This window comes from Conger conger, chromosome 2 (assembly GCF_963514075.1).
Source record: "Conger conger chromosome 2, fConCon1.1, whole genome shotgun sequence".
In the NCBI taxonomy this organism is placed as follows: Eukaryota; Metazoa; Chordata; class Actinopteri; order Anguilliformes; family Congridae; genus Conger; species Conger conger.
The window spans coordinates 46823616-46841834 of NC_083761.1; the positions used below are offsets into that span (position 1 = coordinate 46823616).

The 18219-nt window shown below is 46.0% G+C and overlaps 1 protein-coding gene across 1 annotated transcript; it reads left to right on the forward strand.

The window, feature by feature from the left end:
• The first annotated feature begins 1439 nt into the window (after positions 1 to 1439).
• med1 (mediator complex subunit 1) lies at positions 1440 to 17727 on the forward strand. Its single transcript, XM_061232621.1, has 17 exons — positions 1440 to 1570; positions 2218 to 2324; positions 2475 to 2553; positions 3294 to 3348; positions 3841 to 3973; positions 5060 to 5088; positions 5222 to 5293; positions 5990 to 6064; positions 6515 to 6588; positions 8112 to 8201; positions 8315 to 8426; positions 8775 to 8899; positions 10291 to 10415; positions 11428 to 11629; positions 12321 to 12416; positions 12649 to 12754; positions 12913 to 17727. The coding sequence occupies exons 1-17, from the start codon at positions 1450 to 1452 to the stop codon at positions 16715 to 16717; spliced, it is 5406 nt and encodes a 1801-aa protein (XP_061088605.1). The 5' UTR covers positions 1440 to 1449; the 3' UTR covers positions 16718 to 17727.
• Positions 17728 to 18219: the final 492 nt, after the last annotated feature.

The window sequence follows — 18219 nt, forward strand, 5'->3', positions numbered from 1 at the left end:
TATGAGAGATTTATCTCTGTCTGAATGAAAGGGCCATTAATGTCAAAGCATGATCAAGAAAGGTTTTGGATATCCCAAAAACCAAAAAACAGAATGAAAAAAAAAAAAAATTTCATTTGGAGAAACAAACCCCGTTATATAAATAAAAACGTTCAACAGTGCAGTCCGTAAGCATTTGGACAGTGGTGCAATGTCTGTTCTTCTTGTTCTCTACTTCAGCACATTGGATTTGAAATTAAACAATATATGAGCTTAAAGTGCAGACTCTCACATTTAATGTAAAGCTATTTACTAACTTCATATTGAATATTCCCCATATAGAATTTTATGGCACCAAAAGTACAGTAATTGCACAGTTGGCTTCTCAGCTGTCTCTGATTAGTCAGGTGTATTCAATCGCTTCCTTAGTGCAGGAATGAGAAAGCTTTTAGTATCAAGTCTCGATTCCATGTTTTTGATTGCCTTTGGAGTCTGTTATTGCATTTGTCAACATGAGGATCAGAGTTGTGACAATAACAGTCAATTAAATTCTAGAGAAATACAAAATTTCAGTACCTGTTAAAGAATATGCAATTGTATATGATGTAATGCTAAAGATTCAAATAATAATTTTCTCAGGAAAATCTGCCAAAACCATGCAATGCCTATAGTAAAGAGTTTGTCGGGTTCACGTTTTAAAAATATTAAGTATTAAGTGTGGAATCTCATAAGAAGTATTGTGTTACCAATAAGGTTAGAGAGATATCATTAAGCATTATTATATCCTGTAAACCAGGTAATGGCAAGGTTTAGAAAGGATATTGATTTGAATGTAGTATATATTCATATTTTTGAATGTTTCTGGTATTTTGTCACTTTGTAAGATTTCACAAAAGGGCAACTGATGTAGAAATTCATTCATAATAATAATATTTTTGGATGACAGAAATATGGAACATAACATTTTGTATATTGTGAATGAATTTGTCATTTATTGAAAAGTCCATTTTCAGAAGTGTAAATGGTTAAAGAATAACTAAACTTTGTGCAATTGAAATTGGAAATTGGATACTATATTGATGCTTTAGAAGGAATTCTGAAGCAAAAAGGACTGGATTGTTGTGAAGCCTTGAATCTAAGTCAAATGTAGTTTTTATGTAAGGTATGCATAATATACCCCATATACAAAGTTATTTTCTTAACTGTGTTTTTTGTTTGTTTGTTTGTTTGCTTATAGAGAATTGGATACTTGGTATACATTCAGAACAAAAGAAGAATTATTTTGCAATGAAAAGTGAAAATGAATGAAATGAGCGAGAGGATCACGTTAGAATGTTGGACATTGTCGCTGTTTGATTACGTCATTATCATATGAACCAATTGAAGTTGGTGTCGTCACACGTTGCCAGTCGCCCCTGTCGCGCTCTGTTGTCTCGGAAGCTCTTGCCTGAGCGACGGAAGATCCCGAAGATGGCGGCGGTATCTGGGGTTTCTGTGCAAAGCAACAGTCCAGCAAGAGAGCTCGCTCTTGGAACACAGTCTGGGGGCACCCCGGCGACCGGAGATCGGATAAAAGTAGAGGAAGGGACGGGTATGTGTAATTTGTGCAATCTGAGTAGATCAGGTGTTCTTAAATTGCATACTTAACGTTAGCTAGCTGGCTAGTTGCTAGCTAGACTTGAATAGATGGTAGAACTCAGAACGAAAGAACTAGGCGACTAGCTAACCACTGTACAGAAGTTGGCTGGCTGATGAAAAAGTGCCAAAAAAGTAGGTGTATCATTGTTTAGTAAAGGCTATTCATGACTCAGATATGGAGAAAGTTATTTTTATTTGTTTTACATCACCGAAACATAGAGGGAGCTGACGAGCTGGCTGGATTTATTTACAATGGACACCACAGCAGATGCGTTTTCGTCCAAAACTAATACCACACATATGGCACGACATTTCTTATTTTTTCTCGATTTAGCTTGTGTTGCTATTGCTGTGTTATCATTGTATGGATTCAATGTATTAGTTCCAATGCATGCTAGTTTGTAAATATTTAGTCAAATTCTATATTTACAGACAAGACTGTTCAGTCTTGAGTTGGAATTGACACTGAGTATGGCATTTTTCATTTCAAGAGTCCATGTGTTTTAAATAGTTCATACAATATTGCACAGCGTAGCAATTCATTCGGCTTCCAAGTTCTGTTATGTCGGTGTGAGTTTGACATGTCCTCCCCTTCCACAGAAGCGGAGAAGCAGAGCCGTGTCAACGCCTTGCTCGAGAGGCTGCACGCCAAGCACAACGCTTCACGGCCATGGCACGAGACCAGCAAGGTGGTGCGGCAGGCCATGGTGAGGGGCAGGGGCAGGGTGAGGGGCAGGGTGGAGGGCAGGGAGAGCAGAGAGCGCGAGGGAGGGCTGGTTTCGGGGGGTGCTCAGCACATTGACGAGGGAACGTCTCAGAGGAATGCCCGCACTTGCTGACGGTTCAACTCTTTGCAGGAGAAACGCGGAGTGATGAACACTGCCGGACACCAGCTCCTCCTGACCTGCCTGGAGAAGCTGCAGAGAGCACTGAAGGGTGAGAGCAAACGGACAGAGTGGAAGTGTCGGGATTAACACAAGTCATTCTCAGCTCAGACTAAATTCCACCACTCTTGCAAATATGATTATATTGTCAATCTGAAACTGTCTACTGAAACAGTCCTACAGATATTGCGATTCCCTTGTTTCTCTTTAACTTTTGTCTGGGATTTTGGAGCTCCATGAATATACGTACTTGCACTTGTGACCTGTTGTGGCAGTGCCATTGTATTTGGTTTATCAGTCTTAAAGGGTAATTACACACTTATTAACTTTTTAGCTGTATACCTACCTTATAAGTGAAACATTTTAATCCTTGCAATTATTTCGACATGCATAAAATAATATCATTTCGGCTTAAAAAAAAAAAAAAAAAAGATATATCTGCCATGCATTCTGGCCCCGTCTGAATCGTGAAGTCAGCGTACCCTTTTCAGGGTACCTCTACGTCATATATAGATGTCAATTTAATTCTGAAAATTGATGACACCCACAAATTTGGCCATTTCATTTAAAGGCTCATTTTCAAAGCTGTATACGAAACTGAACACTGCCGGCACCTGGTGGGATAGAGAATACTTTATGCAAATCTTTGCTAAATTGTGTAGACAGCAGAGGCACTGAAACAGGTAGTACATTTACTCTTTCAGGCACCCAGACTGTGTTTATTATGCCAGTATAAGCTTGGGGAGACCGAGCTGGGCTCACTGGTTCTCACTCTCACTCTCTTTCTCACAGTGTCCTCGCTGCCGTCCATGACGGATCGCCTGGAGTCCATCGCTCGACAGAACGGGTCCGTCCCTGTCTGTCCCCACGCTCCGTCCCTGTCTGTCCCCACGCTCCGTCCCTGTCCCTATCTGTCCCCACGCACCGTCCCTCTCTGTCCCCACGCTCCGTCCCTGTCTGTCCCCATGCACCGTCCCTGTCCCTGTCTGTCCCCACACTCCGTCCCTGTCTGTCCCCACGCTCCGTCCCTGTCTGTCCCCACGCTCCGTCCCTGTCCCTGTCTGTCCCCACGCACCGTCCCTCTCTGTCCCCACGCTCCGTCCCTGTCTGTCCCCATGCACCGTCCCTGTCCCTGTCTGTCCCCACGCTCCGTCCCTGTCCCTGTCTGTCCCCACGCTCCGTCCCTGTCTGTCCCCACGCTCCGTCCCTGTCTGTCCCCACGCACCGCGCACGGTCCCCTCGCTTGCCCTGTTGTACTAGCTCATTTCTCCCTGTGCGGTTGAAATGTAAACGTATCCGTGCTCTTGATGTGTGCCTCCTTCTCCCGTCTGTCTCATAGGCTAGGGTCTCACCTGAGCCCCTCTGGGACGGAGTGTTACATCACATCTGACATGTTCTATGTGGAGGTGCAGCTGGACGCTGGGGGACAGTTGGTAGATGTAAAGGTGGCTCATCATGGGGAGAACCCAGCGGTAAGTTTTTATGGGAGTTTGAGTCTCACAGTGAAGCCCTGTCTGGGAACCTTTAATAATAGGGGCGACATGGGGGCGACATGGCTCAGGCAGTAAGAGCAGTCAGAGCAGTTGTCTGGCAGTCGGAGGGTTGTTCGATCCCCCGCCCGGGCTGTGTCAAAGTGTCCCTGAGCAAGACACCTAACCCCCAAATGCTCCTGACGAGCTGGTCAGGGCCTTGCATGGCAGCCAATCGCCGTCGGTGTGTGAATGTGTGTATGAATGGATGAATGGCGAAGCATCAATTGTACAGCGCTTTGGATAAAGGCGCTATATAAATGCCTGCCATTTACCATCTCTAATAATCAGAACCAGAATCAGAATCACTTTATTCGCCATGTAGTTTTTGCATTTTGCTGTGGTTAGTGGGTGCATGCTGACAACATAAAGAATAATACTAAAAATAGAAACATAGATATAAAATAAGGTGGAATGTAATGTAGAATGTAACTATGAATACATTTTTTAAAATTAAAATAAATATTTACAATACAAGATGATGCTGAAGCAGGGTATGTGAAGTATTATTAAAGTGCAAAATATAAAATATAAAGTCTATGGGGGCGGGACAAGAGTCTGTGACAATGGGGGAATCCCGGGCCTAGTTGACATTAATCACAGGGAGACAGGGCGTTGCTGTAACGTTAGCCTTGTGTATGCTATAGCTTATAATAGCACTTATGTATAGTTATTGTAGTATTCAGGGTATTCTAACTGCCAACCATGGTATGCTAGTTGGTAAGCTGATGTACTCTTCAAGGGTTCAAGTTGTATCTATGTGATCGCAACTGTGCTTGAGTCTCGGGTTCTCAACGCACTTGTACCTGGTTTTGTTTTGAACTTTATTGTACATCGCTCTGGATAAGAGTGTCTGCTAAATGCCTGTAATGTAATGTCATGTAATAATAATAATATATCCAGGGTGGAGCTGTGAACACTAAAAGGGTGAATTATTTGTGTTAAATATTTTGTAGTTGACCTCTTTCATTTAGTTTTTCCCTGTTTCTCTGTTCACTGTGGTCTCCTTCTCTTTTTCTGCTGTGACAGAGCTGTCCAGAGTTGGTTCAACATCTCAGGTAAGGAATCGTGAAAGCGTATCTCCCTGGTTCATTCATCTTTGGTCTGGTGTGATCTTATCCCTTGCAAATTATTATAATTTTAAGTTCAATTTTATAGTAAGCTGGGGTTTTTTATACTTTCCTTTCACAGAGAAAAAAACTTTGAGGAGTTCTCCAAACATCTCAAGGGGTTGGTCAACTTGTATAAGCTTCCTGGAGACAAGTGAGTCCTGCCGTAAGGCTTCTCTGTCCAGTATCCCTTCAGTCGCTGTGACATGATATGTTACATATTCATGTACTGAAATATAGGAAACATAGTTACAATGTTATGCTCTTTAATAGAAAAGTTGTACTTCGATACCTTGTGAATTTGTACTAAATTATTTGAGTGTTTGTACCCAGAATGCACAGCAGACTATTGATTCAAGTGCAAGAGTCTTGGATCTATATAGAGTGATTGGGGAATCTGTTTGTAATTCAGTTTATTTAGAAACGACACACTCTTGTGACATTCACATTGTATGATAGGTCATTTAAGGGTATTGTATGGTTGCTGTTTTCCGAAAGGTTGAGTTGACAATTTGTTAGCACTGTGCGAGTGCTGATCTGTGATCACTGTGGAGGACATTTATCATCTGCTTTCATATTGTGACCTTTCTTCAAATGGCTGAAGTGTACTTTCTAATTCTAAGTCAGTCTTCTGGAGCTCCACTGCTTTTGAATGCCAGTATTGAGTGTTACATAGGCACTGGGTGTGTCGAAGTGCCCCAGTTAAGAACATTCTAATCACATATTTGTGATCTTACACCTTAAAGGGTTCATGTAGTTTCTTATTTGGTATTTGCTTTTGTTGTGCTGTGTACTGTGTTACATATAAAAATGGTTGTGCATTTGTCCCCCTCTCGCATCTTCCGAGCAGTAAGCTGAAAACCAAGATGTACCTGGCGCTGCAGTCTCTGGAGCTGGATCTCACCAAGATGATGCACATGTTCAGGTGCCCCTGCATCCTCTGCCATTTTGTGTTTGTTTGTCTCTGTGGCTTTTTATCCGTCTGTCCTGGAGTGTCTCTCACTTCACTTGTTGTCTTCGTCAGTCTCTTTTGGGGATTAGACCGAATGTTTAAGCATTACGTCACCAGCTGATTGCGTATGAGGTGTGGAAATGCATGTTGCCTGTTTACCGCGGAATTGCGGAAAAAGTTGTATCGTTTCTCATCACTATTCAAGGAAAATAGCAGATCATTTGTTAATATGCCTGCCAGAAAATATGACTAGATTTATAATTTACACTATAAGACTAATAGTTTAGTATTTAGTATTGGGCACCATACATATCAATTAGTATTGTGTGAAATTTATCAATATACACATCAGCAATATGAACCTTAGTCTTTGTTAATATGCTGTGTTTCCTAAGTTTGGGTGTGTGTCTGTATGTATTGCAGGTTGGCCACAAATGCAAACACAGTGGAGACCATTCTGCATGGCAGTGTGGGTCTGTTGACTGCTCGGAGTGGAGGTACTCGCACCCCGGACTGAACACACTAAAACATCCTAACCTGTGTAAATCCTGAGTAAATACCGACTTATCTTCACCACAGAGCCCAAAATCAACCACACTAAGCACATTTAACATGAAATGCACCCAGTGTCAAACTGGCAATCATACCAAAAACCAAAAGTTCCCCCCCACACCAAATTCACCACTATAATATACAGTGCAGCACATTGGATTTGAAAAGAAGCAATGAATGAGCTTAAAAGGTAGATCTCTTACCTTTAATTTGAAGGTATTTATAGACATGCCAAACAATGCACTATCCAGAATAGACAGTTTAAACATCATTAAGAAGAAAGAGAGCGCTAGCACTATGTCTGGGATCATTACCTTGTTGTTACTATGCTGCGGGAATTCATTCTGCTGCAGAACTCTGCAGGCTCTTTTATACTACTTAGCCAAATTGTAACCTGGCTATCCTGTTTTTGCAGCTAACTAGTGGTTTGCATCTTGCAGTGTTGGCTCTGTAGATCTGTTTTTGTCTTCGGCAAGCAGTAGTCGTTGACACATCCATTTCTGAACTGGACCGGTGTTTGTGTTTTTATTTTTCTTCATTATGGCCAGAATTCGACAGTCATCAACTACAGAGGTCTTCTTTTGCCTACCCCTGAGCAATTACTGAGCTCACCAGTGCTCTTTCTTCTTATTGATGTTCCAAATAGTTTATTTAGGTAAGCCTATTGATTGCCTATTTTGCGGACTGTCCCCCCCGTAACCTCATAATGGCTTCTTTGTCATTGGCACAACTGTCATCCTGATGTTGACAATAACAGTCTCCAAAGGGCAATCACACTCCTAGAATCATACTGAAATATGTCTGATACCTGCACTAAGGAAGTGATTGAACACACCTGACTAATCAGAAACGGCTGAAGCCAACTGTCCAATTTCTTTTGGTCCCCTAAAGTGGGGAGAATGTATAAAAAGGATATAATTCCTTCACTGATCCCCTGATAGATGTAAATACCCTCAAATACATTTTGAATCCAATGTGCTGGAGAGCCAAAAATCAAAAATTTCTTACAGACCTCACTGTAGTTCTACATGTAGCCAAACCAAAGTACACCCTTCTCCACCTAATGCTTGAACAGTGTTGAAGGAGTATGTTACATACCACATGTCTAACGCCTGTCTCCACTGTCTATCTTTCAAACACACTCGCACAGACTTGCCTGAGAAAACACCCCAGAGATACACACCTGTACTGCCCACATCTACCCACTGACTACGCACGTGCACACACACACACACACACACAAATATTAACAGACCTCTCTACACCACTCTTGTATACCACTCTACACCACTTCTCTTTGTATAGGTGTGTTTACATATTACATATGACCTTAAGAAATGCTTTTCGCTGCAGCTGATATAAAGTGTGGCAGTTTCTAGTTATTTATGTGTGACGAAAGTAGTTGCAGTTTTACAGGGGTGTTTGGTTCTCCTGTGTATCCATGGCTGAATCCCATCTTCTCTTGCAGGTCACCTCGTGTCTTTGCAGTGTTACGTGTCGCCATATGACGTGTTTGAGGAGGGGACAGGGGCATTGCTCAACTTCACCGACTCTACTGGTTAGTAAGAGGAGGGGAAGACTGGCTTATTTGAAGTATGTACTTATTCATCAAAGGTAACAAGCACTGCCATTTCTACCCCCTCTCTCCCCCTCTGTGCTTGTTTTCTACAGTCCCTCGCTCTCTGGGCGTCAGTGTGTCGGTGACTGTAGAAGGAACTTCCTCTGTGTACAAGCTCCCCATCGCGCCACTAATCACAGGCTCTCATCCAGTGGACAATAAAGGGTAAGGGACAAAAGGAGACCAGTCTAGGCTCCCTCTAGTGGTCAAATCTTGTTATTATATTACAACAGAATAAAGTTCTGAGGCGTTGTCTCTCAATACCCTGTGTTTAGATGTTCTTAGTACTAAGTTCTTAGTACTAAGTAGAAGTCAGTCTGTATATTGGCAACAGGGGTAAACATTACAAAACAAATATTTTCTTTGTTATGTAAACACCTTATTTATTTGCAAAGTCATTCCAGCCCATAATTTAAAGTTTGCAGGATTGGTAGCTATCAAGACCCATATTGAGTGTAATACGGGCAGTATCAGTAATTCTGTTTTCTCTCTCTCTCTCTTCCACACACTCAGGACCCCCTCCTTCTCCTCTGTGACAAACTCTAACTGTGTGGACCTGCCAGCCTGTTTCTTCCTGAAAATGAATCGCCCTACCCCATTCTCCCTCTCCTTCATACATAGGATGGGAAACACCACAGGTGAGGGGAGTTTGGGAATGGGGACTTCCTTGTTTAAGAGTCAGGAACAGCTACACCAAGTATCGCCTTTTGTGGGAACGTGGTCACAAAGGCGGCCACAACTCATCGAAAATGATGATCGCGAGTGGCTATCGCAAATAGTGCGGGTGCATTTTTTGATATGGCTGCATGAAGATCCACTGTGTGTTTGTGAAAGGAAAGTCTTGGCTGTGTAGCCGTTGGTTGTGTCTGTGTATGACTCTTGTCTCAAGGAGTAGGGTGAAAAGTGATTATTGGATAAGGATACATGACTGGGACCCAGAAGGTTGGTGTTTCAAGCCCTGGTGTAGCCACGATAATATTTGCACAGCTGTTAGGCCCTTGAGCAAGGCCCTTGACCCCACATTGCTAGGATGGGTCAAATTGAGAGGACAGATTACTGATGTAGAGATGTAGGTGTAGTAGTGTGATGAGATGGAGAGATGTAGGTGTAGTAGTGTGATGTAGAGATGTAGGTGTAGTAGTGTGATGAGATATAGGTGTAGTAGTGTGATGAGATGGAGAGATGTAGGTGTAGTAGTGTGATGAGATGTAGGTGTAGTAGTGTGATGAGATGGAGAGATGTAGGTGTAGTAGTGTGATGAGATGTAGGTGTAGTAGTGTGATGAGATGGAGAGATGTAGGTGTAGTAGTGTGATGAGATGTAGGTGTAGTAGTGTGATGAGATGCAGAGATGTAGGTGTAGTAGGGTGATGAGATGGAGAGATGTAGGTGTAGCAGTGTGATGAGATGTAGGTGTAGTAGTGTGATGAGATGTAGAGATGTAGGTGTGGTAGGGTGATGAGATGTAGGTGTAGCAGTGTGATGAGATGTAGAGATGTAGGTGTAGCAGTGTGATGAGATGTAGGTGTAGTAGGGTGATAAGATGTAGAGATGTAGGTGTAGTAGTGTGATGAGATGGAGAGATGTAGGTGTAGTAGTGTGATGAGATGGAGAGATGTAGGTGTAGTAGTGTGATGAGATGTAGGTGTAGTAGTGTGATGAGATGTAGGTGTAGTAGTGTGATGAGATGTAGAGATGTAGGTGTGGTAGGGTGAAGAGATGTAGGTGTAGCAGTGTGATGAGATGTAGAGATGTAGGTGTAGCAGTGTGATGAGATGTAGGTGTAGTAGTGTGATGAGATGTAGGTGTAGTAGTGTGATGAGATGTAGAGATGTAGGTGTAGCAGTGTGATGAGATGTAGGTGTAGTAGTGTGATGAGATGTAGGTGTAGTAGTGTGATGAGATGTAGAGATGTAGGTGTAGCAGTGTGATGAGATGTAGGTGTAGTAGAGTGATGAGATGTAGAGATGTTGGTGTAGTAGTGTGATGAGATGGAGAGTGTAAGTGCGGTTGCTCTCGGCTCCTTCCAGGTATCCCGGTGTTCGAGAGCGCTCCTATGCTGGCCCCTCTCTACGAGCTCATCGTACAGAGCCAGCTGCAGGAGGAGGGACGAGGTGCCCTGCCACCCCACACACACGCCATGCGCTTCTATGCGGTGAGTCCCTCTCCAGCCCACGATACTGGACTGTTTCCTGAGATTCTGTTCAGTCCTCTGAAGTAATCGGGTAGTGTGCAGAGATCACGGTTTGGTCTGAATTGACTTGGTATGTCTGTGACACACTCACAATTTGACGGAATGGATGTGAAAATGCCCAAGAAAATCTGTCCTTCCGGGCTCTATATACAGCTCAGACACTTTTCCCCTGTGGAATGATTTAACCCACTGACACTGTATCCAATCCTCGCCTTGTCAGTGTCCACCGATGCCATTGTGTCCTCCACTGCAGCAGCTGAGAAGCTCAGCTGGTGAATTGCAGAGTAGATCTGGGCCAGACATGTGGTATGAGGTGCCTTTCCTTTTATGCATCTCACGCATCATATCAGTGCCAAAAATGCCGATGCTGTATCTGAACAAAAGGTTCACTTTTGGGGTCATCTGATTACAGTATCTTCATTCAGTCATAATTGTAATGACCAAATGAGACTATCAGGCAATTTTGGCTGACAATGTGGTTGCTTCTGCCAAAAGGCTGAGGCTTGGTTGTAGGTGGACTTTTCAGCAAGACAATGAACCAAAGCATGCCTCAAAAATGGCTCAGTCCAATTGAAAACCTGTGGGCTGAAATGAAGAGGGCAGTTGATGAGCACAAACCCAAGAATGCAAAGGATCTGCACAGAGGAATGGTCCAAAATCCCTCCAAATGTGTTCCTTAACCTTGTCAAGCATTACAGGAAAAGACTACATGCTGTTATCTTTGCCTGAGGTGGATGCACCAAAGTACTAAACCACCAATAATTATGAAACCTTGATTTTGGTTAAGTCTTTCAAATGTTGGCATTTTGAGTTTATCTCAATAATGATATTGTTTAGTCCACTGTAAATCATAGAAATCAATAAAAGACAGCAGACTTGCCTCAAGAATAGTATTATAACACTGGTGTTGATCCTGGATTTGTGTGTGAATTTCAATGACCCAATGTCCCTGTCCCTGTTTCTCTCTCCCCAGTCCCTGCCTGGCCAGCAGCACTGTTACTTCCTGAACCGTGACGCGCCGGTGCAGGACGGCCGCAGCCTGCAGGGGGCGCTGGTTTCCAAGATTCCCTTCCGGCACCCGGCTCAGGTGCCGGCGCTGCTGGACGTCATCCGACACCAGGCTGCGTACAACACGCTCATCGGGAGCTGCGTCAAGCGCACCCTCGTCAAAGAAGGCACGTGTCTCTCCCCGCGCCACCCGGCCTCTGGACCAGTCACGGACACAGTCCTGCAGCAATGCTAATTACAGCCATTACACTGAGAAGCTGGTACAGAAACGTACCGTGTCATCAGTACAAACACCAGCATCCGTGTATTCCACAAATTCACTTTTTTTGTGTGACAACTCATTTGAATTGGGACACGCATAGATGTGTAGTAGTAGTTGGAGACCTAGGTCAAATTGTTTTGGATTCAAATACTTTTCTGTGCTCTCATGATCTTGCCTTGTGCAATTGAGCCAACCAAGAGGACCAGAAGGTGGGGTTTGCACTGTTTGAGAGTATTCCGTAGGTTTCAATGTTCCAGACAAGCTCAGTAAAGCGTAGAAAATTATTTGAATCCAAAGCAATTATGTATTTGCCCCAGGCCTGACTAATAGAACATTCACTTACATTTTAACTCTGTTAAATTAATCTAATGTTGTAGTAGTAGGAAGAGTTGGATTAGATGACTAGTAGCTGTGGCTGAATGCTGAATGGTTTTAGAAATGCACTGCTTGCTACTGGTTATCCACATACGGTAGTTTATTGCACTTACTACTCACACGGATTTAGTGGGTGAATGAGTGTTTCAGTTTGAGGTGATACTTTCGAGTGAATGAATAGGCAGGTTGTGAATAATTTAATGGGTGTCCTCTTCTTGTAGACACACCTGGGCTTCTACAGTTTGAGGTGTGTCCTCTGACAGACTCCAGCTTCAGCGTGTCGTTCCAGCACCCAGTCAATGAGTCCCTGGTCTGCGGTGAGGATCTCACCGCACACTACGCCACATTCGCTCACACTCACACACTTTCTCACCCAAACACCTGTACACACTCACTCGCACCCTCTCACAAAATACTAATTCACACAGATTCTCACTCTACCATCATTTCATGAATTTATACCAACAGGCTTCATATCACCAGTTGCTCTCACTTCAGACCTTTTACCGTGTCTTTTTAAAGATAACCTTCTGCACTTTCTATTTGCAGTGGTAATGGAGGTGCTTGACTCAAGGCAGGTGTCTTGTAAACTCTACAAGGGCTTGTCCGATGCTCTCATCTGCACTGACGACTTCATCACCAAGGTGGTCCAGAGGTGTGGCTTCCTCCCTTGTTTTTATTGGACCGGTTCAAAGCACTACTGAGCACGTCTGTCCTCAGCAAATCCTCAAATTGGTTTGTGTGGAATGGGAAAAAGCAGGAAGACTCGGCTGCATGTCTTCTCACATTCTGCTACTTTCCCCCCCCTGCCAGGTGCATGTCCATCCCTGTGACTATGCGGGCCATCCGACGCAAGGCTGAGACCATCCAGGCCGACACCCCGGCCCTGTCGCTGATCGCTGAAACTGTGGAGGACATGGTGAAGAGGAACCTGCCTCCTGCTGGTAGCCCTGGTTGCGGCATGGGCACGGGCGGAGGCGGCGGAAACGCGATGGGCCTTCCTGGGCCCGCGGGGGGCAACACACCCACAGGAAGCAGTGGAGGTGGGGCTGGGGGAGGTGGCTCATTCTCTGGACCAATCGGATCTTTGTTCAGTATGTCACGGGGCTCCGGGTCTGGAGGAGAGGGCATGGGTCAAGTGGGAGGTGGGGGGCAACAACAACAGCAGCAGCTACAGCAGCAACAACAACAGCAGCAGCAGCAGCAGCAGCAGCAAAGCCACGGGGATGACTTCAGCAAAGTGACCCAGAACCCCATCCTGACAAGCCTGCTGCAGATCACTGGTAGTGTGGGCACAAGTCCCACCCCTCAGGCCCAATCTTCTGGGTCCCAACCCCACCAGACCCCTCCCCTTACATCCTCCCCTGCCAGCAACACAAAGAATCACCCCATGCTAATGAACCTGCTGAAGGACAACCCCTCCCAGGACTTCACTGCCCTCTACAGCTCAAGCCCCATGGAGAGGCAGAATTCCTCCTCGGGATCGCCTCGGACTGAGACTGCGGGTACTGGAAGTGGCAGCAAGGGTAAGAAGAAGCGCCCAAGAGGGGCAGAAAAAGGTGGGGCAGTGGGGGGAGGGATGGGACTGAAGCAACAGCAGCAGGGTGGAGGGATGCAGCAGCACCACCACTCTCACCACCCCACCGAAGACGACTTCCACCGTGAACTTTTCTCGATGGATGTGGACTCCCAGAACATCTTCGATGTCAATCTAACAGGGGATGGGCTAGACACTCCCCACAGCATCACTCCAGCCCCCAGTCAGTGTGGGACGCCACCAGCTGGCCCCGGGGTGCCGTATCACACCCAGCCACACTCCCAGTCCCAGCCACAACAGCCCTCAGGCAGCCTCCCTCGCATGGTGCGGCTCTCCAGCTCTGACAGCATCGGCGCTGATATTAATGAGATCCTGTCCGACCTCCCAGAGCAGGCATCGAAAGGGGGCAGCGGCAGCCATGGCCAGCACCACCTGGGCGGAGAGGAAGGGGGCCCACTAGGCACCCCTTTGCGAGATTCCTCTAGTTCGGGTCAGGGGAGTGCAGTATTTGAGTCAGACCTGTTCAATGCTGGCAGCAACGAGAATCCCTTTGGCGACCCAGCTGAGCTCATCGCCGAGGCAGCCACTGCTGCCACGCCTAACAGTGACTCCTCCTCCACTAACTTCTTCCCTGACGCTGTAGACTTCAATCCCGAGCTGTTGGCTGGACAGGGCTTCCCTCCAACGTACTTTGACAACAGCCCCCCTAGTCCAAACGACGACCTGGACCTTGTGAAAAGCTTTGGTGGGAGCAGCCAGCAGAACACTCCATCGGGCACTCCCCAGAACCCCACCCCACATGGTCGCAGCACTCCTGACCCTTCCCTCAAGGACCCTTTTGACATGGGTATGGTTTTTGGGAGCGGCGGCGGAGGGGGCAAGCCGTTGCTGGGTCCGGCCCCCGACCTGGGAGACCCCCACTCCTCTCATTCGGGGGGAGGGCAGAGTCCTCTCATGATGGGCATGGGAGGGGGGGGCAACGATTTTAAGAGCGCGGACTCAAAGGCCAAGCAGCAGCAGCAGATGATGCGGGGGAAGGAGGAAAATGGCGGCGGGGGCAGCTCGGGGTTAGGTATGGCAGGGGGGAGCTCATCTGATGCCAAACAGGCTAAACGCAGCCGCACCCCTTCTAGTGAGGGTAAGCCGAAAGAAAAGCCACCCAAGCGCAAGAAGATGGACCCGGATGGAAAGTCACCATCGCACAGCTCAGGGGGCCGGCCCTACACCCCACCGAGTGGGAGTGCAGGTTCAGGTGGGTCTGTGGGTGGAGGAGGATCCAAATCCCCTGGAAGCTCTGGAAGGTCACAGACACCCCCCGGCGGTGCCACACCGCCAATACCCAAAATCACCATTCAGATTACAAAAGGGACACTATCAGGGAGTAAGACCTCCTCTCACGGGGGGTACACGTCCAGTAGCTCAGCAGGAGGAGGCACGGGGGCGATGGGGGGCAGTGGTGGAAGTAAAAGCCATCATTCACATTCCTCCTCATCCTCATCCTCAGGCAAGATAAAGGCCAAGTCTGAGGGCTCTATGGGACAGAGCAGCAGCTCAAAGCCAGGTAGTGGAGGCGGAAGTGGAGGAGGGAGCTCTCAGTCAAAGGGTTCCTCACAGGGGCTGGGTGTAGGCAAACCTGGCTCCTCCCCTATAACAAAGCATGGATTGTCGGGGACAGGAAGTGGGGGCAGTGGAGGAGGGAGTGGGAGCAAGATGAAACCTCAGGGGGGCAAGCCACCCGGGTCTCTTATCAACCCAAACATCAAGCCCAACATTTCTCCATCACACTCCCGATCCAGTGGCTCTGACAAGCTCTCCTCTCCCATGAAGCTCCAGCAGACTCAGGTTCCTGGTACACCCCCGTCTTCCAAGGCCAAATCTCCAATGGGATCTGGGGGCGGAGGCTCGGGAGGATCGAAGTCTGCCTCTGGGGGTGGGATGGGATCTCAGAAGCAGCTGGGGGGAGGTTCTTCCTCTGGGTCCTCCTCCTCCTCTTCATCCTCTTCTAGTTCCTCTTCATCCTCTGGCTCCATGTCCTTTTCTGCAGGCTCCCAGTCCCAGTATGGTGGGAGTGGCGGTGGCGGCGGTGGGAACAACCCAAATGTCAAGGGAAAGTCACCTAGCCGCAACAAAAAGCCGTCCCTGACTGCAGTTATCGACAAACTGAAAGGTGCTGGAGGAGGTGGAGTGGGGGGTGAAGAGGGCAATGAAGGAGGTGGTGGTGCTGGGGGAGGAGCTGGAGGTGGAGGTGTTGGAGGTCCCCCTAATATTGTACCTCAGCCCTCTAAGCATGGGATGTCATCGCAGGGTGGGGACTACCTGAGCAAGCGAGAGAAGGTGGAGAAAGAGGGGAAGTCCAAGGTGTCAGTGTCAGGGGGTGGCTCGGGAGACAAAAAGCCACTGGACTCCAAGACAGGAGGTGTGGGCAGCACCGGTGTGGCCAAGATCATCATCAGCAAGCCCGATGGAGGTTCACCCAGTATCAAGGCCAAGGTGACCCTCCAGAAGCCAGGCGAGGGGTCTGGTGATGCGATGCGCACCCAGCACTCGGGCCTCAAAGCTTCGCCTTTCAGTGGGTCCACACCCAAACATGATCGCTCCTCCCCCAGTCACAGCCGTTCCCCAGGGTACACGCCTCTTAACCCAGACAGCGAGAGCGAATCGGGAAGCAGTTCAGTGGCAGAGAAGTCCCACCAGAACAGCCCCAATTCTGACGATGACCAGACCTTGAGGCCCCTGCAGCCCCCGCTGGAGTACATGAGCTCGGCACCAGTCAGCTCAGGGGAGAAGCACAAGAAGCACAAGAAGGAGAAGAAAAAGCAGAAGGAAAGGGAACGGGAGAGAGACCGGGACAGAGACCGAGAGCGAGATAAGGAAAAAAAGAAATCGTCATCATCCTGCACCACCTCCTCCCACCCCATGAAAGCTGACAGCTGGTCTCGCTCGCCAATTTCGGCTCCTGACCCCTCCCTGTCCATGATGGGGTCGGATCGACCATCCCGACCCAGCCCCGCCTTCCTGCATAACGAAGAAGACGACCTCATGGATTCTGCCCTCACTGGAAACCTTGACTCTTTCAAATAGAAGCAGCTTTTCATCACTGTGTAGCCCTCCCATGTTCACAGCGTGCAGTTGTTTAGGTGGGGGTTAATCTGAAGTCATGTCTTTATTTACTTCTTACTTAGAATGGCAGTAGCTGGTTTTCTGCTCTGTCATGAAACAAAAGACGTGGGGAACGTTCCCACAAGCCGCTTGTATCAAACGGACAGCCAAAGCTGTTCTCGAGGTGAGGAGGAAGGGTCATCTTTCCAAGTCTTTCCCTTTTGTTTTCGAGTCTGAGGATAATGGAGCCTTTCGAATTAGAATTAGAAGTACTAGGATTAGAATTCTTAAGCCCCCTGCATAATTAATGTGGCCAATTTGAAAAACAGGACAGTGTTTTAGACAGTATATGGACAATCACTGCTGACATGTTGAGAGAGCAGCCTGTTACTATGTAATTGCTGTTGTGAATCTAATCAAGATACTGCAAGACCAACTGAATGAAATGTGTTCAGTGAATTAGGGAGTTTTTTTAATGAAAACTCTCTCCCAGTGTTGCCAATTTGTTCTGCACTGTGATAACTCAAGTGTATGGTACTCTCAGCTAATAATGATACTAAATATCTGATTTAGTTTATTTTATTTTTTTGTATTTGTAGTCAGGAGTGCTTTCATCAAAAGACTACTGAATGATTCTTCATTTTAAAAAAGAAAAGGTTTTAGCATGCCGTCTTATAAAAAATGTTCTGTATTATTCTCCCTTTTCCCAAACATTTTTTTTCAAGGCTTGTAAAGTTTATGTTAGCAAAATGATTGTACAGTGTTAAAGGCTTTTAAGATCCCCCCCTCCCCTATGTAATTTCAATCTCACCAGAGGTTTTGGATTTTAATACGTAGAATCTTTTATCATGTTACATTATTTTCCTTTATGCACAGATTTGTGTAAATGATTCTTAAATATTTTACACTGCAATATCAACAATATTAAGACTTTTATTTTGGAAATGAGTACCTTTACTGGTTTTAATTAAATACTTAATTGCAGAAATCTACATGGGTTTAATGTTTCTCTTAATAGTAGCACCTAGAAACCACCTATGCTGTATGTATGCTGGATGCCCCATTTTGTAGTTGAAGCTAAGATCATTGCCATGAGTTAATGGGGAGTCATTAACAGTGGGAAACAGTCTAGTTTCCCATAGACATTGCATTATATTTACTTGAGCATTAGATCATCTAAAGCAGTCTCTTTGTTATTTAAGAAAGAGCTAGGTATTCATCCACCGTGACTTTCTATCACATGAGTCAATATGATCAATGTTATTTTGACAATTATAAGTCCACTCATCTAGCATGATTGCAAAAGCATTTCAAATATCTGCAGAAATGCTGCTGAAAACAGAATATTATTTCTAATATAAATGCGACTAGCTAATTTTAAATGGCCTGCTATTACATGTCAAGTAACCAAGTAAAGCTCAGACTAATCTTGAGATATTTCACTGTATAATATAATGAAGATATCTCTGTACAGCACCATGCTT